This window comes from Mirounga angustirostris, unplaced genomic scaffold, assembly GCF_029215605.1.
Source record: "Mirounga angustirostris isolate CCGP_5_RB_7025 unplaced genomic scaffold, mMirAng1.0.hap1 SCAF_14, whole genome shotgun sequence".
Taxonomy (NCBI): domain Eukaryota; kingdom Metazoa; phylum Chordata; class Mammalia; order Carnivora; family Phocidae; genus Mirounga; species Mirounga angustirostris.
In genome coordinates this window covers 857,372-881,381 of record NW_026991722.1, presented here as the reverse complement: position 1 = coordinate 881,381, position 24,010 = coordinate 857,372, and the positions used below count along the sequence as shown (strand labels likewise).

General features: G+C 49.0%; 1 protein-coding gene across 23 annotated transcripts in view; it reads left to right on the top strand.

The window, feature by feature from the left end:
* Positions 1-24,010, top strand: part of ATP9B (ATPase phospholipid transporting 9B (putative)) — a 249,713-nt gene that overhangs the window by 190,538 nt on the left and 35,165 nt on the right. For 20 of the 23 annotated variants that reach the window (XR_010407147.1, XR_010407148.1, XM_064577568.1 and 17 more), the window contains 2 exons: positions 6,681-6,793; positions 9,715-9,966. Coding sequence is in view for 21 of the 23 variants with exons in the window: in XM_064577568.1 (XP_064433638.1) it covers positions 6,681-6,793; positions 9,715-9,966 (365 nt within the window). In the remaining 2 variants the exon portion in view is untranslated. The remainder of the gene's footprint in view (positions 1-6,680; positions 6,794-9,714; positions 9,967-24,010) is intronic. The other 3 variants (XM_064577576.1, XM_064577561.1, XM_064577570.1) reach the window with 1 other exon arrangement.

The window sequence follows — 24,010 nt, the reverse complement described above, 5'->3', positions numbered from 1 at the left end:
AGTCCGAGAAGGCCAAGGGCCAGACTTTCATATCTGCTGGGCAGGCAGCCTGCATGGCCGCTGTCATGAACAGAATCAGCGCGGGTGAAGAACTGATGGGTCGTGCCAGGTTAGGGGTGGGTGAGGCCGTGGATGTGGCCACGGACGCAGGCGAGGACCTTATTGGTGCAGATGGGACGCCTCTGCATCTTGATGGCCGTGCTGGCCACGCAGATCCACACGTGACGGTGACGTGGCGCCGACACGCTGCGCAGTGCCGGGCGCTGGCCTGATACCGCGCCACTCAGCGTCAGGACGGCCAGTGGGGGTGCCGGGCGGAGGTGCGGGCAGCCCCCGGTGCCGCTGTCTGGGAATCCGAATTGCTGCAGGAGAAGTCAGAGAGGAGCCAGCAGCCTTTACTCGGAGGCTGGCAGACACGAGAAAGGCCCGTGGTAGGCGTGCTGCCCAGGTTTAGGAGGAATAACACATTTCCTTGGGAGGTCGCAGTTTTTTCTCTAAACTAGAGTGTTCCTTATGAAAAGCATATTTTTCTTACTTTTTCCTATCATATCGTTGATGTTCCTGGTAGCTGCTATTTTTTAAACTGGAGAGCTCTAATTCTGTAATCGTCTAGCATTTCAGGGGCCTGGCAGGTCCCAGTGAAGCGCAGGGTGCTAGAGGCCCAGCCCTGGCTGCGGTCTGTGCTCCTGCCAGGATCAAGGGAGAGGATGTTTGGGGAGTAGCTCCACGGGCTGTTGTACACATGCTGCTTTGCAGAGCTCAGCGTCAGTCCTTGCAGTGCTCTCGCTGGAAGGTCTGCAGTCCTGCCATCACCCGCCCCGCGCGACAGAGGCCTGCTGGAGCTCAGAAGGCCGCCCTTGCCCCAGGCCACGGAGACGTGTGGCAGAAGCGGCTGCTTGCGAGGGTGTGTGTGCGGCGGCCTGTGTCCCAGACACCTGCGGCTTCCTCAGTCAGGTGTTCATCCCCACCATCGGAGCTGTGTGACTTCCCAGGAGGGGGGCCGCAGTACAGTGAATTCCGTGGTGGTCACGTTTATTTTAATGCGAATGGATTAAATGTTGTGATTGTTCTTGACAGTTTAAAAACCTGTTGAAATGCATCAAATACGGCCCCAAAGATCTTTCTAGGAAAGATTACTCTCTTTCTAGAAATGCCTGATCCTTTCTCCTAAAGTATAATTTGACCTGCTCTTTTTCCTAATCTGCATTATAACCTTAAACCGAATCTGGTCTTCGAACGAAGCTTTCATCTTCCTCAGTGAATGTGAGCACAGCACATAAATCTGGTGATGGGTCAGTGACCAAGCATCGGACTGAGGCAGGTGGGCACGTGGAAGACATACAGATCTCGTAATCAGAGGATCTGACTTCTTGTCTCTCTAAGTCACTGACAGCCTGACCACAAGCAGTTCATTTCACTTCTCTGAACGTGCTCACTTACATAGAAAGCGGGGACAGGTGCTCGCGCTGCCCTCCACAGCAGGTGGAGGTGAGGGTCCTTCTGGCACCTTTGAGGCGCGCCAAGTGTCTCTGGTTTCTGGCTGAGCCCCGTGCTCTGAATGAGCAGTAAGGTGGGCCCCGTGGCACAGTCTGGAGAACTTGGGACGGGGGCACCTTCACCAGAGGACAGCGTCCTGCTCTGCCAGGCCTCCCGCCAGCCAGCCAGCCAGCCGCGGAGCCCCGGCCCCTCAGATCTGCGGCTTCCTGAGCGGATTCAGCCTCGCTCTGCCTACTTTCTTCTCCCCCATTCCCGGGAGGGTCAGCCACCTGAGCTTCCGGATTGGTGTCCTCCTCTCTGTGTCCAGCTGCCACATCACCCCTCCCTCCCCTAGACCTTCCTGGACTGTGGCCCCTACTGTCATCACTGCGCGCTGACCAGTCACTGTCACCCCCGCGGGAGTCCCCAGGACGAAGTCAGGCCCCCGAAGCACAGCACAAGGCGCCCACAGCACACGGGACACGTGTCCGTGCTGCAGCCCTCCCCACTGTCCTCCCCCAGCAGCCACAGACTCTGCACGTGGTTCCCAGTGGGCTCAGTGCTGCTCGGGAGCAGACTCGTTTCGTGCTCTTGTCTCTTCCTCTGCATCACGAGGTTCCTGAGGAAAGGGACTCTTGTGACCTCTTTGTGTCTCAGGCGCTTGGTACACGATCTTATTTACTCTTGGCCGCATCTGTGCAAGCTCCATGGTCATGTCCTTATTTGCAGACACACTGAGGTGTGAGAGGTTCCTCAGTGCACGGTGACCAGTAGGGCTCGCACCCAGGCCCATCGGCCTCGAAAGACCCAACACATAGTGATGCCTTTAAAGGAGTTTTTTGCCCAATGCATGAGTGAATTCCAAGTTTATTAGAAAGCGGTGGGAATGTGAGAGTTGACTGTGTTTAAAGCCACGCGGGCGCAGAAGCCGTGCAAGCTGACGTGCGAGGGGCACGTTTGGCAAGGATGGTGAAGAGATCTTTCCATCCTAAGGAGCTGACATTTCATGTAGATGGTGGACGTTGCTGGTGCTGTTTGAGGGAGGGGAGAATGAAGGGTCCTTACTCTAGGAAGGTGGCACCAGTCAGGAGGTCAGAAGCCATTCCCGAGGCTCGAAAGTCGGGATGAGCGGTGAGGGCCCCAGAGTACACGTAGCAGCGAGAGATGCCCCGCGCCACACCCCTGTGGCTGGCTTGAGGAGGTCTGAGCGTTGGCAGAAAGGACAGGGAGGATGATGGAGGGCGGCATGTGGGGCACTCCGCCTGCCCGCCTGTGGACCCCCCTGCCAGCCTCCGCCGGTGTTTCACAGTGGGGGGTTGGGCGGCAGGGGGGCGGCAGTGCCCGCACTCAGGCGCTCAGGTGGCGCTCCTGCAGGGGCAGGTGCTGCTGGTCAGGGGGCGTGCGGGCCAGGTGGCGGAAGGGGAGGCCAAGGCTGTGCGTCCACAGGGTAGAACAACCATCCTAGAGGAGGAGTGGGTGGAGCTGGGCGCTATGAGATCTGGGAATGGTGACGCCTTAGACCCTAGAACGTCTGCAAAGCCAGAGAATCCTAACAGTGTGGCCCCAGCACAACACACACACAGACCAGGGGAACAGAATCAAGAGCCCAGAAAAAACCCCACCCGTAAATGGGCAACTAACGTAGGACAAAGGGGCAAGAGTAGACAGTCTCCTCAGTACGTAGTGCTGGAAGAACTGGACAGCAGCGTGCAGAAGAACGAAACTGGACCTTTGTCCTGCACCACACAAGATGAACACAGAACTGAAGACCAGAAACCATAGAAGTTCTAGAGGAAAACACAGGCGGTAATCTCTTTGACATTGGCCTTATCAACATTTATTTGGATCTGTCTCTCCAGGGAAGGGCAGCAAAAGCTAAAATAAACAAACGGGATTACATCAAATGGGATTTCATCAAACTAAAAAGCCTCTCCAGAGCCAAGGAAACCCATCAACAAAATGAAAAAGGAACCTATTGAATGGGAGCAGATATTTTCAAATCATCCACCCTGTAAGGGGTTAATGTCCAAAAACATATGAAGAACTTAGACAACTTAGTATCAAAAAATTAAAACACCCCAGTTTAAAAATAGGCAGAGGATCTGAAAAGACATTTTTCCAAAGAATACCTGTAGACACATGAAAAGATGCTCAACATCACTAATCGTGGGAGAAATACAAATCAGAACTACGATGGTACATCTCCCTCACACAGGTCACAGTGGCTAAAGTCAACAGGTGTTGGCGAGGATGCAGACAGAGGGGAACCGCCGGGTACGGCTGGTGGGAACGCAAGCTGGTGCAGCCACTCTGGAAAACAGCATGGAGGTTCCTCAAGACGTTAAAAGGAATCACCATGTGATCCAGCAATTGCACTTCTGGGTGTTTATCCAAAGAAAATGAACACTAATTCACAAAGATACACACCACCCCCATGTTTGCAGCAGCATTATTTACAATAGCCAAGATCTGGACACTTCGCAAGCATCCATCCATAGACGAATGGATACAGGAGAGGTGGTAGAGACGTACGTTACTCAGCCATAAAAATGAAATCTTGCCATTTTTGACAAAAAGGATGGACCTAGAGGGTATGGAGCTCAGTGAAATGAGTCCGAGAAAGTCAGAGTTGTGGAATCTAAATAACCAAACGCAAGAGAAACAGACTCATAGACATGGGGAACAAATGGGTGGTTACCAGAGGGGAGGTCTGGGGAGGGGGGTGGGGAGCCGCAAGCCTCCGGTTATAAAATGAGTCACGGGGATGAAGAGTACAGCCTGGGGAGTGTGGTTGGTGATACTGTAGAACGCTGCGCGGTGACAGACGGCGACTGCACTTACCATGGGGAGCGTTTTGTATAAAAATAGCGACCCACTGCTGTGTACACCTGAAACAGATGGCGTGTGTCAGTTAGCCTTCAGTTTTCACAAAAAAGAGCTACGGAAGTGATCCATCCAGTTACAGCGACAGCACTGTGAAGCGGTGGGTCTTCGCACTGAGTGAACTGGGCGCACGCACCCCCAGTGCCGTCCCCGCGGATCCCGCCGGTGTGAGCTGGTGAGCGGAGCAGGGGACCCCGGACTTAGGGTCTTTGGTCGCTTGCATTCACTGGTTTACAAACCTAAAGAAATAATAGTTTATTCTTGGCAGGAACTGTGCAGGTGTAGTATTCTTATTTTTGCCGTACGTATAAAATTGTTAGTAATAAAAAGGTTGAAAGAAGTATTATTTATTGTAGTCGTATTTATAAACTGCCTCATTACCACAGCCCACCGTAGATTAGAAGCCTCACATTCAGTGTATGTCAGGAAAAGTGTCTACAGGAAATTCTTTGATTATGTCAATCTGATAAGTAAAACATTTTTTATTAAAATAACATATTAAATAATTTTTCAGGGAACTGCTCATTTGGGCATATGTAACAGAGGGAGCTTGGTGCTTATTCTAATAGCAATTAATGTACAATTTCATTATCTTTTGATGATAGATAACTATCGTTTTCATCTCAAATCTTTGATGTAAATAATTTCTAGAACTTCCTTATTTCATTTGGAGGCTGAATTGTTTTTAATTACATTCTTTAATATAAACTACTATTTTAATTAATTCTGCTTTACTTAATGAGGATGACATAACCAGAAAACCCTTTTAAACTGTACTTCTCACATAATTTTGATTTCGGGAAACTTAGGTGCCATTTAATTGAGGTACTAAAAGGGCTAAATAGAATTTTGCAAAAAGCAAAATTTCTAAAACTAATCAGCATCCCTGAGAAGAGCTGCTCTTTGAAGTTTATGAGACCCTAATGTATGTATTATATCCATTCTTGTAAGAAGGTTGATCAAAACAGTCTCTGAAACAGTGTCCATGAAATATGGGTTTTCCTTTATGTTAAAGTAGCCTTCCTGTCCTAGTGGGAGTTCTGAACTATTTTGTCTTGAACACCAGTGTGTATGGAGTCATGGATAGATGCGAAAACATTTTGTATTATATCTTCCACGTCACGTGTGCCAAAGAAAGTTAGTTAATATCTTATGGGTGTCTTGTAGCCGTGTGGAAAGCCCAGCTTCTAACTGACTGGGGCTAGGATTGTTCATATCCACGTTGATAATTATATCAGTCAGTGGGTAGTCCTTCTGTGAGCTGTGAGGTGCGTGCAGAAAAGCCCGGGGGAGACTACATGGCCGCACTTTTCATTACCGCACCTGACGTACGTGCTCACAGGTGTTCATGCTTCCTCAGGTTGCTTTACTTCTAGAAAACCCAGTAAGCAAAAATCATACGTGTGTATTGTATGTGCATTTTTATATTAAGTGATACACATACACAATGTTTGGGGTTTTCAGAGTCATGAAGATGTGTAACATTGTGTATTTATGTGTCACTTTTAATGAAAATTCACCGTTTTTGAAATAACGTTAACCTCTCGCTGCCTTTCATAATGTTACTTCACTGTATTTGGCAGACCCAAGACATCTCATAAAATTGACCTGTGTGTGCTCCTCTCTTAACTGCCTTCCTTACACACCAGGAGTGAAGCACTTCCTCGTGCTCAAGCACACGTGAGTGCCTGGCCTACATGGACTGGCCGTCCCCAGGAGTGAGCCCTGGCCATCTGGAGGGATGTGAACACCTCCAGGCAGCTCACCGGGCAGAAGCCCAGCTAAAGAGAACGTGCCTCCCTGCTCACTGACCTTTCTTTTGCTCCACACGATGCAAGCGGTGCTAAGGGTTAAATGCATCTGTTTCTGTTCAATGACAAATACTTAATTTTTCAAAATTGGGTTTTTTTTAAAAACTGGTAGGCACGCTAATTTGGGACTAGTTGATGTCTTTCTCAGGCAGTGTTCTAGAGTATAATTACAAAGATAGTGACTCTGTTTTCCAGTTTCATGCCTGTCTCTTTCAGAACAGGCAGAAGTTCTATTTGTACCAAACAATGCATCTGAACTGAAAGGCAGAGGCCACACTTTCTTCAGGTAGTTAGAGCCCTTCACGTTACTGCACGCTCTTCCGGAGGGATCTGGGAGGGACACTTGTCCTCAGTGGGGAAGGACATTCCTAGCTGCTGGAATTACAGAGCAGAGCATTCTCACTGCCGAGGGGCACCCAGGTATGAGAGCTCGGCCCATGGATGTCTGTGTACGGGATGGGGAGTCCTGGTCCTGTTGAGCTTTCCTCTGTGACCTGGTCTTTGTTGCAGGAACCCTCACCCAGAACGAGATGGTGTTTAAGCGGCTGCACCTGGGGACCGTGTCTTATGGAGCAGACACAATGGACGAGATCCAGAGCCACCTCAGGAATCCATACTCACAGGTAAGCTCATCGGCGTCCGCACGGGAACTGCTTGCAAAAGTGCCAGGCTCCGTCGAGCCAGCCTGAACCCGCTGTATCCGCTAATCTGGAAATCAGCAAACATCTTTGAATGTCCTAAAACACTCAGTTCTAATTTATAAATCAAGAAGCAGTCTTTGAACCAATTTTAAATAAGCATTTCTATACTGTAAAATAATAGAAGGGATATAATGACCTTAAACCAGTTACTCATATGAAATAATTTTCTTAGTGAAATACTCCAAAAAATTACTCAGGATAGGTAGTATCTTTAAGACTATGAAGTAGAATACTACATCACAGGTGTTTCTCACCAGTTCCTCTGGGTTTCTTCATAATTAATAAGATTTTCTCATATTTTTTTGCTTCTTCAATAAACAGAAGTAGACACACGGTATCACGAGCCCTAGTGTCCCTGTCATTCTGCCTCAGCAGCTATCCATGCACCGCAGACCTGGTTCCCTCCGTAGCCCTTCTCCTCCTTCACCATACCACTGTGAAGTGAAACTCAAATGTCGCGTTATTTCATCTGCAAATACGTCGTCTGTGTCTGGATTAGATAAGGACTCCTTGGGCGGGGGCGGGGGGCATGTATCCTAAATCTTGGCCTTTCCCTGGAGCCTCAGGAGCTCTCTGAGGTTGCAGGAACAGGAAATACACAGCCTCGTAGCCACAGCGTTTGCCGGAGACTTCGTAGGCCGTGCGCTCTGCAAGTGCGTCTGTGGCCTGGGAAGGCCCTGCCTCACCAGGTCCTGACATTGGGCCCACAGGGCCACGTGTTCCCACAGATGACGGGGTGTGGGGCAGGCAGACACAGGCCACTCTGCAGGGTTCATTTTAGGCCGCGCGGGTCCCCTAGCCTGTTCCCAGGAGGCGTTCGTGTTGCGCTCATTTGAATTCACTGATTCTGGGTAACCAAACCTCGCAAGCCCAGGGCGTCTAAGATGCCGCACGCACAAGGCTGTGGTTTGAACCCAGGGCTGCTTTTCTGCCTCTCTGCTGGCCTGTTGAGGGGTTCGGTCACCCCCATCGTAACAGGCCAGCATATATCAGGTGCAAACGTGCACATCACCCGCCCCCCAGGGAAGAGGGGGCTCGCATGTACACAGACCACTGCCGCCTCGAGGCTCCCACGGGCCATCTGGCAGCGGTGCCCCCAGAGGCTGTAGGCCCTGTGTATTGACGGTCATACTTCCGACTTGACTTTCATAGACGGGGCTGAGCCACACGCCCTGAGCAGTTTCTGCTCTGACCAAATTCAGGTGTACTGTCTGCCTTACATTCAGTTTGTGAAAACCTTCTCTTCCCCTGTAATGTTTACCAGAATGGCGTATACTTTACTTTTCAAGACGCTGTCAAATGAAAAGTATCTAATGCATATGTGTTTATCGTATGTAATGATCACTTACAGAAGCACACATACGTGCACACATACACTTAAAACCAAGCCCTTTCTTCAGTTGGATGTCATTCAGTTCAATACAGAGCATTTTGTAACCTAGAACATTTATTAACAGAAGGAAAATCTAAAAAGGAGAAGGAAAAAGACTTCCCTTCTCCTGGTAATCTAGTCTAGGTCAAAACAGTACCAGGTAAAATCTGTTTTTAAAAAAATAAATTTACATTATCCATGAATATGATTTTGATAGCTCCAAATAAGCTGTTTTACTAGAAAAATTAAAAACAGAAAGGATGAGTCAGTGTATAAAAATAGCAAATATTTAATACTTATTTCCATGGAGGAGGTCTTTTAAAAATCTTTTTTTCTAAGCTGTCTGTTGGTTGGCTGATTAGATAGTACTCTTTTGTAAAATTGATTTTATTCCTGAGATTCTGTCCTTTTATTAAGATGATAATAGTCTACCAAGTCCACTGCAATGTAACACGAATCTTTCATAATCTGATTATATTTCCCCTCCGGAAGCATTTGGTGATGGAGGGCATAATCTTTAATGGCATTTGTGTGAAATTAAATTATACAGCCATCGATAAACAGAGTCCTAAGGGGAGTCAGCCGTGTTGCGTGCCGCTCTCCCTTTGCTGTGCGAGCGGCACGCGGGTGGGAGGCGAGCGCGGGCGAGAGGCGGCGCCGGCAAGCCCTTCATTAGACAGCACTGTGACTTCACTGGCAGAGTAGTCATGGCTCGGTGGCTCTGCACGCCCCGTCCAAAAGCGAGAGCCTGGCTTTCTCAGGAGGGCCGTCACGAGTGGCCATGAAGGTAACCGAGGAGCCTCCGTGGTCCTGCTCCACCTCCCCCGGGAGCGGGGGGAACGGCCTGCCACCCACCCCACCACCGGAGGCGAGTGCCCTCGAACACAGCCCGGTGCGGGGGGGCCAAACGCAGGGAGCAGGGAGTCATGTCCGGAGCGCGAGAGTCTGAACTAGGAGGTGGGGATCAGTTTTCGTCGGATGCAGGGGTTACTGTCATGCACAAAACTAGCTCTAATGCAGAGGCTGTGACAGGCTGAATTCCTTTATTGTATTACAGGAAGGTTCGTAAGTCTTTTTTCCCTGCTTTTAGTGTTAGTCCACTTCAGGTCCAGCACTTTTTAATGAGACACGAAAGCAGTTAGGAGTATGTGGCTCTGGTTTGCTCTTTAACTCACCCCGTCTTTGCACGGAGAACGAACATGACTTATTACGGACTTAGCAAGCCAATGCCGTGGATCAAGTGAATGTAGAAAAGGAAAGCTCTCCGACTCTAAGCACTGCAACAGACAGTCTGGTCGCCGTGCCGACCAGGAGACGCCAGTGTGCTGGCACAGACCCGGCACGTGAGCGGGCCCGGCACGTGAGAGCTGCTTGTCTCATCCCTCACTGATGCGCTCATAAAAATCACGCAGGGTGGTACCTCCAGTATCGTCTACGTGTGTCTCTAATTTTGTGACGTTCCGTATTTTAGCAGATGCAGTCTCAAGCTAGCGGGAACGCTGCCAGTTCAACGCCACCAAAAAAGGCCCAATCCTCAGCTCCCAAAGTGAGAAAAAGTGTTAGCAGTCGAGTCCACGACGCGGTGAAGGCCATTGCACTGTGCCACAACGTGACCCCCGTGTACGAGCCTCGAGCCGGTGTGACCGCGGAGGCCGAGTACGCGGAGGCAGACCAGGACTTCAGCGACGGGAACCGCACCTACCAGGCCGCCAGCCCTGACGAGGTCAGTCGGGGCCTCTTAGAGGATGTCAGATTCAAACCTGCACCGGAGGCGTGAGAATTCGTTCTTCTGGGGCGTGAATGCAAGGGGAGCTTTATTATCACATCTAATGGTGCCTTAGCTCCAGGCCTGAAGGCCACACGGCTCTTTTGGATCCGTGCATTTGGTCCTCATGTGTCCACATACTCCAGAAAGTCTTAAGAGTGAGTTACTGGAAAACACATGAGAAAAATCGGAGTTTTACTGATTTTGTAAACTGATTTGTGACCAAGTCAGATCTTAACAAAGCTGCTGGAGCCTGGACTGTTCCTCCCTCATCGTCCCATCTTCATACTTCCACATGAATTGTCAGGCTTACGTGTTAAATTTCCGGGTTTCTTTGTTTTGCCAGAATTTAGCTGTAGCATATTTATTTCAAAAGAGAATTGGGATATAAATCATTTCAAAAATCTACAGAAGACAGAAACAGTAAAATCTTAAATGTGGCAAATTAGTCATTTCTGACCTTACATCATTTTTTTATTTTTATTTTTTTATTTTGTTTAAAGATTTTATTTGTTTTTGTCAGAGAGAGAGAGAGAGTGCGCTCACAAGCAGGGGGAGCAACAGAGAGGAGAAGCGGGCTCCCTGCTGAGCAGAGAGCTCGATCCCAGGACCCCGGGATCACGACCTGAGCCAAAGTCAGACACTTAACCGACTGAACCACCCAGGCGCCCCCATTTTTTTTATTTTTAGATTGATAAAAGCCATTGTTAAATTAATTTGCCCAATTCCTATTCAGCCAGTATATTTTAAATAACGTTTTCTTATGCTCTCCCTTATACTCAAGGTTCTTGAGATGATTCTGTAATCAAGCCAACGACCATGGGAGCAATATAAGTAAACAAGCTTCTTTAAATACTCCATGAAATTGGATCATGTAATAACCCCCAAAAAGTACCGTCAATCACAGTTTAAAAAAGAAAAATCAGATTTGATGTTTTAGAGCGAGGAGCCCGGTGATTCTCATAAACGAGTATTTCAGAAGAGCGCAGTCCTTCTGCCCCGGTGACATCCCAGCAGGGAACTTGGGCGCCGCTTTCCCCCGAGATGTCCGCATCGGCGAGGCTGGGGGGCTGGGGCCTCAGGCTGCCGCTGGGAACCACAGCGTGAAACCAGGAGCGCTGAGGTGCTGGGGCGTAACGTGCACTGCAGAGTCCGGAGCACTGACAAGAGCATCCCTGTCGTGCTAAATAAAATTAATTAAGAGGTCGGAAGATACATCTGTTAAGTTTCCCGTGTTAGGAAAGGCGTCCTGTGAGTCATAGCTAGAGCCAACTTGGGACCTGGGGCAGAGAGGACTGTGTAGACGTGTGTTATGGGTGCTGGCTCTCAGGGGTTTGTGTCCTGCTTCCCTGCAGCTGGGAGCAGCCGGTCCTGCCCGGCCTGTTTGTTCCTCGAAAGCTGCTTGCGACCATCCTTATGTGTTTCGTTCCCAGAGGCGCCCTCAGTCTGTGTCTGGGAGCCACAGGGGCTCACCAGCACCCTTCATCCTGTCTGCACGGCACAGAGACTGACAGTTTTGTTTTCTTCAGTCTTTTTTGTGTATCTGCCTTTTTCTGTACCTGTGCTCGGTTCCAGAAGTGCTGATTGCTGGGCCTGGTGTGAGGCCGGTGCTTCTCCATTCTGGAAACGCACTAAGTGGCCCCCACAGCTGAGAACCACTGAGTCTTGTGAGTCTTCCCTGGGCGCTCCCTATGGTGTGCGGGAAGCACCGCGGCCAGCAGGTGGAGTGCCCGTGTGCTGGTCCCTCCGCAGTGTCCCCCGCAGGCCACACCCTGGAGACAGAGACTTGGGACCTGGTTACCTTGTTCTGATTTCATAATGACGAGGAACCCGAAGTGCACCAGCAGACGCTCGGCGTTTTACTAAGCTTTATGCACCGCTGTATTACTTGAAAACCAAATTTATTTTTGAAGAGGTAGTTAAACAGGCACTGCCTTGTTTATTTAGTCAGGAAATTAGCCCACGATAACTGAACAAGCTACTTTAGAAATTAGGACATGTCATTACTCATGTAAAAGCTTAGAGGTGGTGAAAAACAGCCAAAAAGATGAAAGTTCAGTTGTTTTTCTTTAAACGCGGAAAGCTGAGACCAGTTTCACTAGCTCCAGGCCTCCCTGCAATGCTCGCTCACATGGAGACACCTCCCGCCCCCCCCCCCCGCCCCGCCCCCTGCAGCTGCCTGCCACACCCCTGCAGCCCTGGGCCCCCTGCACTGTGGGGTTCTGCTCAGGGCTGATTTAGCTGGAGCAGGCCTCCTCACGCACCCCCGGTGTCCCGGGCACACTGCGGGTCACATAGCTTGCGTGGGGCTCAGAGCGCCTCGCAGACATGAAGCGTTCAGGTTGCTGTGCTCAAGTCATTCCCGTGCACCCCAACTTCTCCCCACGCCTCTGCCTGCACCCCACCCAGGATGCTCTTGTTGGTTCACAACCAGCTGACAGTGGGCTCGTCAGGGCTGGGGTAGAGGGAACTTCCACTCTTTTAAACCCTGTTGTATTACTATTAGACATTTTTACAGTAACTTTATTATTCTTATAATTAGTTTTTAAATTAAACTGAAAAGAATGAAAGAGCCTGAAGGCAAAGAAGGATCTCAAAGCCTGTTTGATCCTGAACCATCACCTTCATAACAGCTTGTGGGGGTCGACCCGGCACCTTTTGGGCATGACGCGGTACCACAGGTGTTTGAGGGGAGGGGCGGTGCTCTCTCTCGGCCTCCTCAGACTCTTGTCTTCTTTTGTGCCCTGTGAGGGTCTCATCCGGACCGCCCCGCCGCGGGTGTGTGGGTCTCAGCCACCACCACCCCCCCCCACCGCCCTGCAGGTGTGCGGGTCTCAGCTGGGCCCTTGAGGCCCAGGCTGCAGGGAGGTGCTGGGACGGCCCCGCCTTGGGCAGAAAGGAGGGAGCTGTCCGTGGTATTTATCTAGAAATCAGTTTCCTGGGAATATCAGGCCTTGATGTTCGAGCAGGGGCCAGAGCCCTGGAGTCCATAGCCAGGCCGAGTCTCGAGTCTCGCAGTAAAAGGTCTTTCCCTGTTCTGCTGCCTGATGACCTTGTGATGGCGAATCCCCATCGCTGTGGAGTCCCAGCGTCACCCAGCTCTTCTCAGGATCGCTGGCGCGGCCTGTGAACACTGGGACTGGCCGTGGTGTGGCAGGTGGTTGAGGAGCTGCGCAGGGTAGCCGGCTCATCACGCACAGGGAGGCGGGCACGGGGCGCGTGGGGAGGCCCAGTTCCGCCATCTCTCCGGCTCTCCTCCTCGGTGTGCTTGGTCTGGAGTCTGCTGGTCGGGGGATGGGACTTCATTAGCACCACTGGTACACTCTAGATTGTGTTGACCAATAAATATGGAGACATCTGTTGTGGCCAAACTGCATGCAGCTTTGGGAATCGTGTATGTAGCACATATTTTTATTTGGTAATAGGAAATCTAGGAGAAACTGCTCAGAGGAAGAGCTAAGATTTAGATGATGTATAAATTGCCATCTTAGCATTCCATTGTATGCTTTGAAACAGATGTGGGCCCCTGGTCACGGCCCTTTAAAGGAAATGGACCACGTTCCTTTTCATACAAAGAAAGGGTTGAACACATTTTTTTCTGTATTATATAACATTCTAGAAATTCTCAAAAATTGCATGCGATTATATATTGAAAAAGAACTATTTCCCAGGCTTAAGCCTAGGAAACTGAGACCACAGATGTTTCTCAAGAAAAATTTTATTAGAAGTTGTAAAAATACTATATTACATATTTACCTTGTTACCCGCCAAAAGTAAATATAAATTTTATTGAAAATACATGGAATTTTTCATCTTTAGGTTTTTATATAACTCATAACACTTTCTAAATCTTAAATTAGGTATTCACAATAGAGAGGGAATCTCATCAATTCCAAGATTACCGGAATCAGATAGAAACTGCTAATCTTATAATTAGAATTTTTTCCTTGTTTAAAATTTCTTTCTACTTTGGAGATTGGACAATGATTAAAAGTAGCAGCCCATTTAAATCTTAAAAAAAAATCCCTAACACATATTTTAAATCTGAAAATGAAGAAAATAGAGTTCGTCATAATTTTTAAAGAGCTCTATTGATGCAATGTTTGCAAATCCCTAAGGCCCAAGGAAAATAATCTAAATGGTTCATTATTTAGCTTATTGAACTTTGCTGCAGTTAGGTTGACGGATGATGGCAATGCTTCCCAATCACCAAAGCACCGTTTTAAAAGCATTTTTTATTGAATGAAGTGCTTAGAATATTGCACCCTGGAGCTTTATTCAGGGAAATGGCTCAATTGATGTTTTCTGTTTGACCTCAGCTTTGACCTATCACAACATATATGGTTAATAAGCAACATTATCATTTCAGAGACGTCACTGGTTTTGTCCATTCTGCATCAACAACCCTGCTCTTACAATCCCTACGTGTTTATGGCTCTTGTGTCCTCTTCGTCTTTAGAAAGAACGTAATTTAAGTAGAATGTTCTTGTTTCTGAGACCCTGGTATCACAGTTGCAGTTCTTCACAACATAAGTGGCCTTCATTTTCATTTTCCTGAAAACAGAAAGGATCTCTTACCTAAAGATGTGCACAAATGAATGTTTTATACAAATAATGAAATTCTAGGGGAATTAATGTTAAATCCTTAAAGGCTCTGTGAGGTACAGTCATTAAATACTTGCTGGGACGTGTCATCGGGGAACATCGGTGATACTTTAAGGTGTAGCAAGCGGTGGTAACGTACAAGTGTCAGTAACTCATCGTGTATTCACCGTGTGGAGCCCACTGATGCCCTGTCCCTGTTTCTTATGATAAGTGATCAATATTTCATTTTCTGAGAGAGTAGAAAGTTTCACTTGCCTGTCACTTTATCTCCAGAGCCTGAGCATAGCAAACTGCAGCTTAGTAAACATTAGATGTTCCCTGGAAATTCCTGGACAGAATTAAGACCCATCCTCCTTCGGTTGTGGTGTGTCCCGTGCGAGACCCCGAATGTCGTGAGCCCTCAGAGCGGATATGTGCTCCGTGGGCAGAGCCTTGGTGCTCACAGTCCCCAGCTCCAGGGATCAGGGCACACGGTGACACAAACCCTGAAGACCTCTGGCCTCTTTGGGCCCCAAAAGACTGATTGGCCATGATTTTTAATGACTGCTTCCTTCTGAAAACTAGCTGTTTATTGGTAATATTCTTCTCCGCACTGTGGCGAGAACATTCTGTGTTTACATATTATTTTCAGGTACAGATATCAGCTCCTCACTTGGACATTTATTTGCAAGAATCAGCTAAATGCCAAACCACAAGTGGATTATTTAAATATGGAAGTAAATATCGTCCTTAATGGCCTTGCTTTGGGTTTCCCAAAGCAAGCTCTCGTGGGTGGGGTGTGTCCCGTTGTATACTCGCTGTATTGTGCGTGCTCAGTGGCGTGGGGCTGTGATGTTGCCTTAGAGTGTGTGGGGGCGGGCCCCTGTCTGACGGACACCTCCTCCCAGGAGCAGCGGACAGCGCGTGCACAGCCGACCATGACTGCCGATCGGCAGGTTTTCCAGGTGATCAGATTACATTTCATGTTCATATTCTGCTAAGTTATAACAATGATGGTAATACCACACTCGAAAATGAAGACAAGACTGTGATCAGGTTATGATCTATCAAATGCCTGGTGAGAAAGGCATCCCTGGCTTGTACCTGGCAGGTACGTGTATGTCGTTGCTAATGTGATCAAAGGAGGTTCTCCCAAGCTTTTCAGTAATGGCACAGAAGCTGCTGAATAATGGAATTGTAGAGAAAGACTAATGTTAAGATCTTGCTTCATGTTTTCTCTCCACGGAAGGGCCCTTGGAAACACCTTCCTGTAGTGGTTATACTTAGCATGGAGAAGTGCGATGTGCACATAAGTTGCCTGTGACAAAGATTGTGTGTTACTAAGTGGCCTGTGGATGAGATTTAGCCCAGGCTCCCTCTTAAATATATTTTTTATATTCACATTTTAATTAATTTTACCTCTGTGTTATTGTCAGTAGTTACATTATTAGAAATTTCTAAAAAGGGGCGCCTGGGTGGCTCAGTTGGTTAAGCGACTGCCTTCGGCTCAGGTCATGATCCTGGAGTCCCGGGATCGAGTCCAGCATCGGGCTCCCTGCTCGGCGGGGAGTCTGCTTCTCTCTCTGACCCTCCCCCCTCTCATGCTCTCTCTCAAATGAATAAATAAAATCTTAAAAAAAAAAAAATAGAAATTTCTAAAAGCTCAGTAGCCATGGAAGTAGTCATTTGAAATGTATTAAGCCTTTAAGTTTGGAGTTATCTTTACATTTCAGAGAATGATCTCTCAGGATTACATCCTGTTAGAACGTCAGGCAGCAGCTTCCGGAGGAACGTGGCAGCACACACGGAGGATTTGATAAACCACTTTCCCCACATTTTATTCTGGTACTGACAAAACTGCCAAAACAGATCAAGTCAAGCAGTAGCTCCGGAAACTGCCTTACTAAAGAACCCTACCTGAGCACCAGGACAATTTCGTCTTCTGTGGGCCACGGATACAGGGCGAGGGGTGCTAGATGGCCCACACCGTCACAGAGAGCATCCCCCGGGAACAAGAAAAGACATGCACCCCCCCCGCCCCCGCCCTTCTCACTGATGGGGAAGGCAGGTGGCTGGCTGTGTGTTCCCTGCTCCTGAGATAATTCTGAGCCAAAGACCTGGCCGTTTCTACCCAGCCCTCAGCAGCTTTGTATGCATGTCCTGTTAGTGCAGAGAACACAACCGAAGAGAAGCCCTGGTCAGGAGAGGCCAGAGATCCAAAGCAACGTCTGTGCAAACACTGAACAACTCCTGCTCACGCTCCAGCTCCCAGGGCACAGCCAGCAGCGTGGTGGTGGGGGGGCGGCAGACAAAACTGCATTTCCCTTGGAGGACATACCCGGGAGCATCTTGCAGACCAGACCAGAGGCTGTGTTCCCCAACAGAATAAGTGAACTCGCATCAACGAAAAAATTCAGAAGGATAAAACAAAACCAGAGGAAAGTAGGAGAAAGAAAACGTAAGGAGAACAAAAAGTAATGATTGAGAAGGCAATAAATTCAGAAATTGTTGGCAAAGATCATAACTAATATAAACTAATACAAACTGGTGAGTGCAAACTAAGTGCAAAATTAATCCAACACAAAACTTTTCTGGAACAAGGAGGATATTCCAAAGGTTTCTAAATCACTTCATGAAGCCAACTTAATTCTAAATTCTAAAATCTGATCAAGATAACATAAATAGACACACAGTAAGAAAGAGATTTACAGATGAATATTATGACCATAGAGACAGAAATCCTGTAGTACCCACAAACCTACAGTATGTTGAAAGACCATGACCCAGTAGCATTTTTCCTAGGAATACAAGAATGATACGAGGAAATACATTAGCATGGCTCTGTAGGAGTCAGAAATCACTTGATAATCTCATTTCCATTAGTGAGTGCCTTAAAAAAGGCATTTAAGTTAAAATTCAGTACCCATTCCTGGATCAAAACAAACAAACTAGGCCCCTCTCCACATCCAGTAATAGTCAATGCAAAATAGAGAGGTCCTTTCTTAGCATGATTCATGATGCCAGTCTTAAATCAATACTCACCATCACACCAGCTAAACTCTACAGCCGTCCCAAGTGAAGAATAAAACAAGGATGTCTGCTAACTGCAGTACCATTTCATACTGTCCTGGATGTTCTATCCAGACAGTGTGTCAGAAAAAAATCATTATCGTTACCAGAAGGAAATAAAATTACTGCTTAGACATGATATGACTATATCTAGGCAACCGAAGAATCATCATTCAGGAGACCCCAATAAAAATACACAAACTCATACTTTCTTATATATCAACAACCACCTGCTACATTGAAGACGATGTCCCATTCATAAACCCACAACAATAAAAATATTTAATCATGAACTTAAGTAGAAACATGTCCTGTGGGGGAAAAAAGCAGCTAATTTTAAAGCTATGCTTCAAAGCACTGTTATTAATGCTTTACCTACATCAGTCTTTTAATAGATTCTGAAAGAGGTGTCCTCATTGATTGTTCAGGTAATTGTCAGCCCTGGCTCCCCTTCAGAAACATCTGAGGAGTTTTAAACCCTCCAATGTCTAGATTTCTTCCAAACCTACTGAAACTAAATCTGCAGAATGAAACATTCTTCACCAATTCCTTCTATTATTCCTGATTGATCTGTTTTAAAAACAGTTAATTTCAGTAAATGTGAAGGTTGTGGTGTATGTTGCTTAATCAGTTAAGTAGGTACACATGTTCATATTAGACTGTTGTGCGAATCTACATTTTACCAGCACGGAAGAACCTCCTGTGAAGAGCACTGTGCCAGGAGTCCGTAGTCTTGAGTCCTAGAAACCCCTCACCCCTGTTGGGCCTCCATGACCCATCAGAGGAGAGCAGGGCTGTATTTTTATGCCTGGACCGGTGACGCCCCTCCCCCCGCCAGCTCCCTCACAGTTACTGGAATACGCAAGCAGTCTCAGGCCTTGTATCTAATCGAATGTGATTTGCAGTCGCGTACCTTCCCACATCCAGGCCCAGGTGGCTTCCGGTGAATTCAACGAAGCATTTAAGAGGAAATAATACCAATTCTATAGAAACTCTTCCAAGATACAGTAGGGGAAGGAACACTTGTCTGTGTTAAACTGACACCAATATCAGACAAAGGCATCATGAGAGAGCTACAGACCAAATCACTTCTGAGCAGAGGTGCAGAAATCCCACAGAGTGGGGGCAGGTAAAGCCCAACAGGAGGTGAAAAAGATAACATCCTGATCAAGTGGAGCTTGCCCCAGGAATGCAAGGCTGGTTTGACAGTTGTAAATCGATCAATGTAATTTCCCACAGACTGTAGGGGAAAAGCCATATGATCGTTGCAGGAGCTTCATGGGGAAAAACACTTGGCAAAAATCCAGCGTCTGTTTCTGATAAAAATCTCTCAGTAAACTAGGAGTAAAAGAGTTGGTGCAGCTTAATAAGGACATCTTTGAAAAATCCTGCTGTTCACATGATACTTCATGGGAAGCAATGGGTAAGTTTCTTCTAATGTTTAGAGCAGGCAGAGGAGGCGTCCTCTCTTTTCACACAGAACTAGCCAGGGCACTAACGCAAGAAAAGAGAAATAAAAGGCACACAAGCTGGAGAAGAAGAAATAAAACTGTCTTTTTTGGTAGAGGATAGGATTATCTCCATAAAAAATCCCAAAGGCTCTACTAAAAAAAAAAAAAAAAAAAGGTAATGTTTAAGAAGTGAATTTACCAAGATAGCACATCAGAACGCCCATATACAAAAATTACTTGTATTTTTATATACTAGCAGTGAGCAATTACAAATTGAGATTTTTTAATGTGCCATTTATAATGCACCAAAAGCACATGAAATACTTAAGGGTGGATCTAACCAAACATGCATAGGATTTGGATGCTGCCAGCACCGAGACAGTGAAGGAGAGTCGAAGAGGGCCTGTGTGTGGTGTGCGTCGTGCTCACGGACTGGGAGACCTTCTGTTGCTGAGCTGCCGACTGATTTCCTGCCAAGGAGGTGCAGTGCAGAGGGGGTGATGCTTGAAGAAATGATGCCCAGAACAACGGGACTGTCCTACACAAAGCCTCAACTAGTATCTCTCCCCGTGTACAAAAATTAAGTCAAGGGGCACCTGGGTGGCGCAGTCAGTTGAGCGTCTGCCTTCGGCTCAGGTCATCCTCCTGCGGTCCTGGGATCGAGCCCCACGTCGGGCTCCCTGCTCAGAGGGGAGCCTGCTTCTCCCTCTCCTCCCCGCTCGTGCTCACTCTCTGTCGCTCTCTCTCAAATAAAATCTTTAAAAGAATTAAATTGGTCACAGACATAGGAAAAACCTAAAAGTATAAAATTTCTAGAAGAAAGTCTGTGGGCTTGAGTCAGACAGTGATTTCATGGGACATAAACAGCACAGCTTGTAAAAGAAGTTGATGGATTGGACTCGATGGTAAACATCACATTGTTCAGGGACACCATGAAGACGAGGACAAGCCACAGATCTGCAGAATGTGTTTGTGAAATACACGTCTGATCAATGAGTGGAAACCAAAATCCGTGAAGACTTCTCAGAACCTGCTAACAAGAGAACCGCCCCCAATTCAGACGTTGGCAAGAGATCCGAACGGCACTGCCAAGAAGAGGTATTGACTGTAAAACCATAGGAATAGTGAGGCTTCGTGTGTCTGTCAAGTGACTGGCATTTTGTGGGGCAAGAACTGGCTGAAAGGTAGACTGGCCACTTGAGGGGGGGAGAGACGTTGCTTAGACCCCAGGCCAGTGATGCTGGGCACCCGGGGGCGTGCCACTCACGAGCACGTGCTCTGGACTGTCCCGTTCACGCTTCGGCGCCTGTCGTAGGCGTCCGTCAGCCCTCCACTCCAGGTAAGAGGTTACGAGTTCTCTCTTACTGAAGGAAGGTTTGTGTTGGCCCCGAACGCACCGCAGTGAGCCCGGTAGAGCTCGGGGGCCTCAGGCACGGAGGTCCTCGAACCACTGCGGGTTCGGGTGTAGAAGGTGACACGTAAGCAGACCCGTCGACGTGTGGTGTTGTAGTGAGTGCCGCAGCGGAGGGGACAGGCGGATGAAGGGGAGAGTGGGAGGGGGCCGGGACAGGAGCCCCTCAGGCCATCCGCGGGGCCTTCCGGAGGGGCGGGGGCGGGAGACAGCCTGCGGAAGTGGATGGAGAGAGGGTGGCAGGCGGGCTCGCCAACACAGCCCTGAACGCACCCTGGGACGGGCAGCGGCTCGAGTGGGCCGGCGGGTTCGCTCGCAGCCTGGCGTCCGGCGCCGTAAGCCTGCCTCCCCTAGGCCGAAGCTACACGGCGGCCTTCCGGCACGGCGGGGATCTGCTGTCTGAGTTCATGCTGCCATCCCTCGAGCCGCTTCACACTTCGTAGCCGTGCCGTTCGTTACACATGAGCGTGGCTTTCGTGCTTTCACAAAGTATGTAATTTTAATTGCTTAAATGTCTTGAGGGGGAAAATAGTCAAACTGTCAATGCCCTTGACATTTTCTTTCCTTTCATTTCTACATTTAATAGCACTAGATGGAAGTTACTCTAGGAGGCTCTCTGAACAAATACTGCTGCCCTGCGTCAGAGTTTGTGCGGGTTCTGGCCTGGCCCGCTTCGCACCCAGTGCGCTCTGAGTCGAGGTGGTGAAGCTCAAGAACAGGACACTGTCCGCCCTTCACTGCGAGCTCGTAGCCACGTGGCTGACTCCGGGGGCAGGTACTGAGCACGTCGGCGGGAAGCCCTCTGCAAGTACTGCATGTCCGGGTCCATCCCTTGGGGTTGGTTGTTTACAGGCCTGTCCAGAAATGTTTGATTTTGTGGCACCCAAAAGAAGCCTCCCACCACTAAGCAGCTTGCGTCAGAACAGCAGTTAAAGCATCTGTCTTGTGAAAAAGTTTATACTTCTCTTCTGGTTGGCGTTACGTAGAGAGTTAGTCCTCAGAATGATGATGATTAACAGTTGGCGAGGCACGCTGGCCGGGTGTAAGCCACTAGACGGCTTCTGTTAGGAGCTGCTGCTTGGAACGGGTCGTGAAGTACGTAGCAAACAGATGTGAGTCCACAAGTGTAGACTGCTGAACCCGCCTGGTGGGGCGCGGAGGAGGTGACGGGGCGTCCGCAGAAGCATGCAGTTTACTGTCGGAGTGTAATAGTCCCGCTTTCACAGTGGACGTTCAGCATTTCACCTGGGGAGTCCTGGGTCGTTGGCACTTTATAGCGAGGTTTTATAGGAAACGTGTCCGGTGTGCATTTCCTTTTCCACCTGAAGTGAGTTGCAGAATTGTTCGCTTGCCCCTTTTGGATGTGCTCTTTCTGTTGATGGCCACGTGTCTTTTTGTAGTACTGTAACTTAGAGCATATCGCTGGTGCTCCCGATTATAGCGCTGTATTAGCCATACGTGGTTTTAGGATCTGGGCAAACTTGAGGAGCTCAGGTAACACGCTGGAAAGCCAGAGATGGCGAGCTCTAATCTGAGCCGCACAGTGACTCACTGTTCAACAGTCCGCTCGCCTACGGGATGCTAGACTCACATGTGACCCAGCCGCTCAGCTCAGGAGCAAGACAACCCCCACGTGTTACTGTTGCTGCAAACAAACCACCCAGCGTGGAGCCTGGGGGGTGGCCCGTGGGAGGAGTAGAAAAGAGCCACCTGAGAGCACTCCTGGTGCATGGGTCTGGATTCGGGGCTCACCCAGCCTGCGGAGCGTCTGCACCCTGGGAGGCCGCCACGGATGCCCCACCCCAGGCAATACAGTGGGCCACGGAGACCACCCTTCGCTCAGCAGTCTGCGGGGCGTGTGTCCACCCCTGCAGGGCTGTCCCATCGTCTGGTGCTGAGTGGGGGCCCAAGAACATGTGAACACTTAGGCTGCTGTGTCCTCGCTGCCGTGGGAGGACCTGCCTGCCTTCAGTTCTGCTGCGTCTAACTCACCGTCTCCAATTGTGGCCTCGGCCACCCCGATTCAGACACGCAGATCCTTTCTAGGACCAGAGATGTTGCCTTTCTAGATGGCTTTACTTAATTTTAAAAAGCAGTGGAAAATCCCGAATCTAGTCAAAAGACGATTTTTTTCCTTCTACTCTCTCCCCAAGGCAGTGCCAAGTAACACTTGGGCATCTCCACGCGGCTTTTCCGTTCTCTGTCCAACCTGGAGTTCCCTCTCCTGACCTGGTCGGGCTCACTGGTCCTGGGGAGGCTCAGCTGGGGGCGGCGCTGGTGCTCGGTACACACGTATTCTGCACGTGGTCAGACGCGCGCCGCAGTTGGGGGTCCGCAAGACCTTCTTCCAGCCCGGGTTCACCAGCAGGACTGCACAGCCATCAGACTCACCTCACGGCGATGAGCACAAGAGGACCAGTGGGACCAGGGGAAGGGGTGCCCAGGCCGGGGTCCCTCCCCGGGGGTCCTGCAGACAGCACTCACTCGTTGCAGCAATGATGTGACACCATGCGTGGAGCGCTGCCAACCCAGGAAGCCCACCTGAGCCTTGGCGTCCAGGGTTTTCACTAGGGGTCATTCGTGTAGACGCGGGTGACCCGCACGTGGCTGACCTTCGTTTCCAGCCCTGCAGGTCAAGGGGACACCACGAGACCGGCGCCCCTCCATAAAGCACAGGGATGGTGCCAACCACGTGTAGCTGGCCGCCCATTCCCAGGGCTCGTTCCCGTGGCACGGAGGTCACCCCCAGAAGCACAAGCCCAGCAGGCCACGGAGTCAGGCTGTTGCCCCTACGCAGGGGAGTGTTTTGACCTTGCATTCACTCCCCGGCAGAGGTGAGGGGTCATAGCGTGCTCTCCTGACTGAGTGACCCTATCTGAGGCAGCTTTGGTCCTTCACTGTTTTCCAGCAAAACATTTCTAGACAGCAGTTTCTCACAGTATTTGACAAACATAAACATTCAAGTTGTTACTATTTGTCTAATTTATCTTCTGGAAAGGGAGAACAGAGATCTTACTGAAACAGTTAATTAAAATAGACAAAAGTAAAAATTTGCTCATTTCCTTTATTTCCCAGAAAAAGGGAGAGGCATCAATTACCCGTTGAGAGTAGGGCTTCACATTTATAAAGGTAAGATGCTGGGTGTTCCTAGAACAGCAGGCTCCCGAAATGCAGCAGAGGAAATCCAGCACATCAGGCGTGGTCCGACCAGCCCAAATATTGTACAGAGTCAGGGCTTTGGGCTTTTTCTTGTTTCGAGTTTTGCCTTAGCTCTTTAAACTCAGTCTTCCAGCCTTTTGAGCACATTGTCTCTGGTCAGTGGTTCTGGGTAAGGACACCTGGTAGTGTCCAGGCCGCTCCAGGCACACAAAGGTCAAGGTGGACACAGCAGGAAAGGCCCAACTTCAGAATTTTCCCTTCAGTGAGACCGTGGCAACACCCCCTGACCCAGGGTGTCTGTGCAGACGCCCTCGTGGGCGGGCCTGGC